The 7,500-nt window shown below is 44.8% G+C and overlaps 1 protein-coding gene across 3 annotated transcripts in view; it reads left to right on the top strand.

Annotated features, from left to right (window-relative positions):
- The first annotated feature begins 600 nt into the window (after nt 1–600).
- The window catches only part of LOC133548635 (cip1-interacting zinc finger protein-like), a 13,857-nt gene continuing 6,957 nt past the window's right edge, over nt 601–7,500 (top strand). Inside the window, exons 1-8 of one of the 3 annotated variants that reach the window (XM_061893634.1) lie at nt 601–853; nt 962–993; nt 1,121–1,191; nt 3,297–3,361; nt 3,428–3,556; nt 3,624–3,703; nt 3,772–3,850; nt 3,927–4,286. In XM_061893634.1, the coding sequence (XP_061749618.1) occupies nt 965–993; nt 1,121–1,191; nt 3,297–3,361; nt 3,428–3,556; nt 3,624–3,703; nt 3,772–3,850; nt 3,927–4,238 (765 nt within the window). In that variant the 5' untranslated portion in view covers nt 601–853; nt 962–964 and the 3' untranslated portion in view covers nt 4,239–4,286. Of the gene's footprint in view, nt 994–1,120; nt 1,201–3,296; nt 3,362–3,427; nt 3,557–3,623; nt 3,704–3,771; nt 3,851–3,926; nt 4,287–7,500 lie in introns of all 3 variants that reach the window. The other 2 variants (XM_061893632.1, XM_061893633.1) reach the window with 2 other exon arrangements.

The following is a 7,500-nucleotide window of genomic DNA, read 5'->3' as shown; positions in this document are numbered from 1 at the left end:
ACATTTTTTGTTAAAACTTTATTAAATTAGATAGTGTAGAATTTTTCATAGCTGTTGGAGCGTTTTTGTTAGTACATTTTATAGCACATACGCCGCCAATTGTAGTTTGTCTTTGCTTTTGTGTTTTCCTCGGTTCGGAGTGATTTTCAATTGTTCCTTTTTCGCAGATTACTTTTTTTTGGGGGTTAATATAGATATTGAATTCCTTGACTTTGGAGGTGAAAGGAAGTTATCAAAATAAAAGCCTGTCAAAGTTCCCTACTCTGCATCTGAGTCCTATCCTTTTTACCAAGCTTGACACTTTATCACTTTATCTTTTTTTTTCAACCAAAAATGCTTCGCTCTGATTAGGGGGTACTTGAATTTAAAAAAATGTTAACAGGGGGTACATCACTGAAAAAAGGTTGAGAACCGCTGGATTATATGACCGAAATTATATATATATATATATATATATATATATATATATATATATATATAACAAACTAGGTGCAAATGTTTTTTTTGTTTTTATTCGTGTTTAGATGTATTCCTCTTGAACTAAAACTGGGCGCTTGGTGATGACGTAATAAGCCAGCGCCTTGTCCTCCTGGCCAGCAGGGGGCGACCAAGAGCGTATCTTTGTTTACATGTAGCCTCCTTAGCATTAGCTTCTGCCGGTCGGAAAGGTGCATTAACCTCGCTATAATTGTGACCGTATTTATTGTATTCGTCCTGTTATTACCTCATATTTAAGCACAATTATTGTCACTTCATTGGCACTTATTGAATATTAAGGGAGGTTAAATAAAATGAGTCTCCGCAGTTGGCCTTCTAATGTGTCCAACGCACGTTGCAGCTGACAAAATACTTGGTGAGTGAATGAAGGTTGCGAGGACAAAAGCAAAGATGTGTTTTAAGACAAGTGGGCATCTAAATAAGTACATTTGATAGCAGCACTAATGTTCTGTGCACGTCACAGACTATGAGGAAGTCACACAAGAAAACTAACAGGTAAGAAATAGAAATGGTTATTTCATAAATGTAATATGTCATCGTGTTCTTAAGAGTAATTAAGGAAAGAAATGATCGTATCGAGCGTTAAAAATGATAAAAAAGTGTTTTTGTTTATGTCCGACAGAGCAGAAGGGGATGCAGGTCTGGCCAATAGGAGCCAGCCCTCCGGGTCACATGACCAACCAGGAAGTGAGGGTAATGCAGGTGATATGTCTTTTTTAAATTTATCTATTTCTTGCATTTTTGATCAATGGACAATTCAACGTTAGCAACTAAACACATATTCACACATCTATGCTTGAGAAGGAACATCTTATATTTCCTGCCCTCTTCAACATAATAATTAGTCTCACTTTATGGATAGAATAGAATAGAATAGAAAGTACTTGATCATTGGGGGAAATTCAGCACCACAGTTGGCTCACATTAGACAATGATAATAATAAATAATAATATAATAATGGTTCGCTTCCCCTTTGGTCCGGATGGCACGATGTCGACTATTTCCAAAAACAATTTGAAATGTGGACTCGTCAGACAACAGAAAACTTTTCCACTTTGCATCAGTCCATCTTAGATGATCTCGGGCCCAGAGAAGCCGGCGGCGTTTCTGGATGTTGTTGATAAATGGCTTTCGCTTTGTATAGTAGAGATTTAACTTGCACTTACAGATGTAGCGAACAACTGTATTTAGTGACAGTGTTCTATGAAGTGTTCCTGAGCCCATGTGGTGATATCCTTTAGAGATTGACGTCGGTTTTTGATACAGTGCCGTCTGAGGGATGGAAGGTCACGGTCATTCAATGTTGGTTTCCGGCCATGCCGCTTACGTGGAGTGATTTCTGCAGATTCTCTGAACCTTTTGATGATATTATTGAGTGTAGATGTTGAAATCCCTAAATTTCTTGCAATGTCACTTTGAGAAAGGTTGTTCTTAAACTGTTTGACTATTTGCTCACACAGTTGTGGACAAAGGGGTGTACCTCGCCCCATCCTTTCTTGTGAAAGACTGAGAAGCTGCTTTTATAGCCAATCATGGCACCCACCTGTTCCCAATTAGCCTGCACACCTGTGGGATGTTCCCAATAAGTGTTTGATGAGCATTCCTCAACTTTATCAGTATTTATTGCCAACTTTCTCAACCTTTTTTTCACGTGTTGCTGGCATCAAATTCTAAAGTTAATGATTATTTGCACACAAAAAAAATATTCATCAGTTTGAACATCAAATATGTTGTCTTTGTAGCATATCCAACTGAATATGGCTTGAACATTTTCAAATCATCGTATTCCGTTTATTTAGGGATGCACCGATTAATCGGTAACCGAATATATTCGGCCGAATATGGCAAAAAAAAGCCACATTCGGCCTTCGGTGGAATGAGTTAAAAACAAGGCCGAATAGTGGCGTGTGACGCAATTTTTGACGCAGTGACGCAATCAACCAACGTGCAGTGACATTGGGATATGTTGTGTACCTGTATAAGTGTATGAGGTTACAATGTTGTGTACCTGTATAAGTGTATGAGGTTACAATGTTGTGTACCTGTATAAGTGTATGAGGTTACAAGCACACACTTATTGAGATTTAGTGGGGCCTCTGTTTACATTATTAGCCTGTTGTGTAGGCTACCTGTATAAGTGTATGAGGTTACAAGCACACACTTATTGAGATTTACTTGAGCCTTCTGTTTACATTATTAGCATATCTACTGTGGCTAAGCAGACTTTTGCCAAAAGGACAATAATTCATTTGTTGTGGGTTTATCCACTTTAATGCACTTTATTTTTTTTCTGGAATGCATGTTGTGTTTGAAGGCCTAATAGAAATGAAAAACTTTGTGCTTTTTTTGAAAAGCAAAGGCTACTGGAATGTTAAAGAAATGATAATATTCAATAAAATAATACTTTATTTGAAAAACATGTGTAAATATTTTTTCTAGGCTATTTATGCAATATAAAAAAATGTTAAAAACGGCATTCATTATTCGGTATTCGGCCTTCGGCCAAGCGTTTGAATTTTATCCGGCTTCGGCCACAAATTTTCATTTCGGTGCATCCCTAGTTTATTTTTACATCTAACTCAATTTCCCAACTCATATGGAAACGGGGTTTGTATAAAAAAAAATGGAAAGATGGCCCTAATTTAAATTTTTGATTCGCGTTTCAGAATTGTAAATAGAATGAACGGAAGGAACGCGGACTGATTTATTTACTGCTCGTGTGTTCAATTGTTCCAATGTTTTCAAACAAAAAAAAGTACCTTTTATTTTCCACATGATTTCATTTCACCTTGCTCAGATGGAGTTCCCCCCTCTGACCAGCAGAGGGCAGCAGAGCTCTGTGACGCCAACAGGACTGCTGAGGTGAAGTATAACACGTTCTTGTGTTTATCTGATGTTGCGTTGATTGATTATTGATTCTTTGTTTAGCTCCACAGTGCGGGCTCACTCAAGGTCACCATCCAGCGGAGCAGCGACAGTCGCGAGTTCCCACAAGAGGACGAGAAGGACGACAAACTTCACTGTCACGTGTGCGGCGTCACCTGTCCCTCCTGGCAGGTGAGGCCACGCCTCCTGTCGCCAAAACATGGCGTCACAAGCCAACGCGTGTGTGTGTGTGTTTAAGGTGTTCGAGGAGCACATGGTCGGATCGGATCACATGACCAAAGTGAAGGAGATCACACGCTCCATCACGCTCATGAGCAGGTAGGAATGCACACACATGCCCGAAGGTGATGTCATTTTTTTAGGCCACGCCCACTGCCACCTTGCAGGAGGGGTCGCTGGTGTGACACGTGTCAGACGCACTACAGCGGCGACATCATCCTCCACCGCCGGTCCAAGCAGCACAAAGTGAGTGATGACATCACGTGCAGGTGTGTGTGACAGATGAAGAACAAGGTGTGTGTGTGTGTGTGTGCGCGTGCAGGTGTGTAAGCGGGAGTCGCGGCCCTTCTGCGCGGCGTGCAGGCGTCACTTCAAGTCTCCCAGGAAGCTGGTGGAACACATGAAATGTGCCGAGCACAAGCGACAGGTGCAGGAGACCCAGGAGGAGGAGGAGGAGGAGCTTATCACAGTGGACGCCATTGGCTGCTTCGAGGAGGAAGTGAAGCAGGAAGTAGCCCGCCCGGACAAGAAGTCACTTCAATCCGCCCATTTCTTCCCGCTGATCCGAGTCGCGGGTTTGCTGGAGAAGCCCAGACTTCCTGCTGAGGCTGAGACGGACCCGGTCCAGCTGTGAGACCCGGTCCCTCCGCAAGTCCCAGGTCTACCGACAAGGGCCTTCCAGGTACGACCTGGCGTCCGGACTAGAGCACTAGAGACTAGTCAGAGGTGTTTGCAGCTATGGGTCCAAGTCTGTGGGCGGGGCTTGCAGGCGAGTGGTATAAACTTTGTATTCATTTTAACACTGAATCAATCAATCAATCAATCAATGTTTATTTATATAGCCCCAAATCACAAATGTCTCAAAGGACTGCACAAATCATTAAGACTACAACATCCTCGGAAGAACCCACAAAAGGGCAAGGAAAACTCACACCCAGTGGGCAGGGAGAATTCACATCCAGTGGGACGCCAGTGACAATGCTGACTATGAGAAACCTTGGAGAGGACCTCAGATGTGGGCAACCCCCCCCCTCTAGGGGACCGAAAGCAATGGATGTGGAGCGGGTCTAACATGATACTGTGAAAGTTCAATCCATAGTGGCTCCAACACAGCCGCGAGAGTTCAGTTCAAAGCGGATCCAAGACAGCAGCGAGAGTCCCGTCCACAGGAAACCATCTCAAGCGGAGGCGGATCAGCAGCGTAAGGATGTCCCCAACCGATACACAGGCGAGCGGTCCATCCTGGGTCTCGACTCAGGACAGCCAGTACTTCATCCATAGTCATCGGACCGGACCCCCTCCACAAGGGAGGGGGGGGCATAGGAGGAAGAAAAGAAGCGGCAGGTCAACTGGTCTAAAAAGGAGGTCTATTTAAAGGCTAGAGTATACAGATGAGTTTTAAGGTGAGACTCAGAATCTTAAGAAATGTATTTTAAAACAGTTTTGAGACCACCTCACTCATCAGATGTTGGGACTTAGAAGAATTATCGCAAGTTGACCTTGAATCCTTTCTGAATGGAGTGGTCATCCAACAGAATCCTGAGTTTCACTTCCCGGCACACTGACACACCCCATGTGGACTCATGCTCAGCACACACAGGAATCAAACTCAAGGACCGATTCCAAGCATGACTGAAACAGCATGAGGTAATAGTTTCTTCAGCAGAGCGTGAGACACAAGCTTGTGTTGTTGAGAGGTTTGACAGGACACTGAAAACTAGAATGTGGTGATATCTTACAGCTAACAGCTCTCCACGGTATGTAGATTGCCTCCAAGATCTTGTCTTAGCGTACAATAAATCACACCACAGTGGCATAAGAATGACACCTGTAGATGTCAATCCAAAACAAGTATTTGCAAGCTTGTACACGGAAAAAGAGGATTGTAACACTTGGCTGTGATCTGAGATCTACGATACTTTTCTCAAGGGGAATGAACAAACATTCACCGATGAATATTTCTCAATTACTGAACACCTAGCGAGAAAGCCAGCGGTCTGTAGGATGAAAGATCTATCCGGAGAAGCCGTAGAAGGTACATTTTATCAACCCGAATTACAGCAGGTGATGGTGGATCACCTGCTGTATGGACAGAATTTCTAGGCGCAGTCAAGGCGTTGAGGGGTTCCAGTTTGGTGACCGCAGGATTAGGTCTCTGCTTTTTGCAGATGATGTGGTCCTGATGGCTTCATCTGACCGGGATCTTCAGCTCTCACTTGATGAGTGAGAAGCGACTGGAATGAGAATCAGCACCTCCAAGTCCGAGTCCATGGTTCTCGCCCGGAAAAGGGTGGAGTGCCATCTCCGGGTTGAGGAGGAGACCCTGCCCCAAGTGGAGGAGTTCAAGTACCTAGGAGTCTTGTTCACGAGTGGATGGTGAGATCGACAGGCGGATCGGTGCGGCGTCTTCAGTAATGCGGACGTTGTACCGATCCGTTGTGGTGAAGAAGGAGCTGAGCCGGAAGGCAAAGCTCTCAATTTACCGGTCGATCTACGTTCCCATCCTCACCTATGGTCATGAGCTTTGGGTCGTGACCGAAAGGATAAGATCACGGGTACAAGCGGCCCAAATGAGTTTGGGTCTCTCCCTTAAAGATAGGGTGAGAAGCTCTGCCATCCGGGAGGAACTTTGATCTGCCGTTTCTTTTCTTTTTCTTCTATGTCCCACTCTCCTTTGTGGAGGGAGTCCGGTCCGATCCGGTGGCCATGTACTGCTTGCCTGTGGACATCTCTGCGCTGCTGATCCGCCTCCGCTTGGGATGGTTTCCTGCTGGCTCCGCTGTGAACGGGACTCTCGCTGCTGTGTTGGATCCGCTTTGGACTGGACTCTCGTGACTGTGTTGGATCCATTGTGGATTGAACTTTCACAGTATCATGTTAGACCCGCTCGACATCCATTGCTTTCCTCCTCTCCAAGGTTCTCATAGTCATCATTGTCACCGACGTCCCACTGGGTGTGAGTTTTCCTTGCCCTTATGTGGGCCTACCGAGGATGTCGTAGTGGTTTGTGCAGCCCTTTGAGACACTAGTGATTTAGGGCTATATAAGTAAACATTGATTGATTGATTGAACTCAAAATAAAGCCGCTGCTCCTCCACATGGAGAGGAGCCAGATGAAGTGGTTCGGGCATCTGGTCAGGATGCCACCCGAACGCCTCCCTAGGGAGGTGTTTAGGGCACGTCCAACCGGGAGGAGGCCACGGGGAAGACCGAGGACACGTTGGGAAGACTATGTCTCCCGGCTGGCCTGGGAACGCCTCGGGATCCCCCGGGAAGAGCTAGACCAAGTGGCTGGGGAGAGGGAAGTCTGGGTTTCCCTGCTTAGGCTGTTGCCCCCGCGACCCGACCTCGGATAAGCGGAAGATGATGGATGGATGGATGGATCGTGGATAAAAGAAAAGAATATAAAACTGCAAAAAATACCTGCAAGAAAACAATTTGGTGGCTAACAGATGCTGTCTGTAAAATAGTTAGTGTGGCCTGGAAAGTTCAATCCGTGGTTATCTGCCAAACATATCCGCTCAACCACGTCTGTGATGGACTAAATCTTCTTCCTCATTTAAACAACCCATGTGTCAACATGGATCAGAAAGATTTTTACGTCATGCTGCCGAGCAACACCAGCCAAGTGTGTATCCTCCAGACAAGATTACACACACACCTGTCATTGGTAATCAACCTTATCAGGTGGGACTTGATGAAAAACATCTGTCCATCCCGTTGTGACGGATGATAAGCAATACGTCGACCGATTAATATTACCGAGTGGTCATTGTCAGGTTTAAGCACCCAACTATCTATAAGATTAAACAAGAAGCAAGGAATCCCTGCAGAGACAGGGTATAATTTTGCTCATGAGGAGAACGCGTGGCGCTGCACACTCAGTTACAGTCTCA

The sequence above is a fragment of the Nerophis ophidion genome, linkage group LG01 (genome assembly GCF_033978795.1).
Source record: "Nerophis ophidion isolate RoL-2023_Sa linkage group LG01, RoL_Noph_v1.0, whole genome shotgun sequence".
NCBI lineage: Eukaryota > Metazoa > Chordata > Actinopteri > Syngnathiformes > Syngnathidae > Nerophis > Nerophis ophidion.
This window is presented reverse-complemented; position numbering and strand designations above follow the sequence as displayed.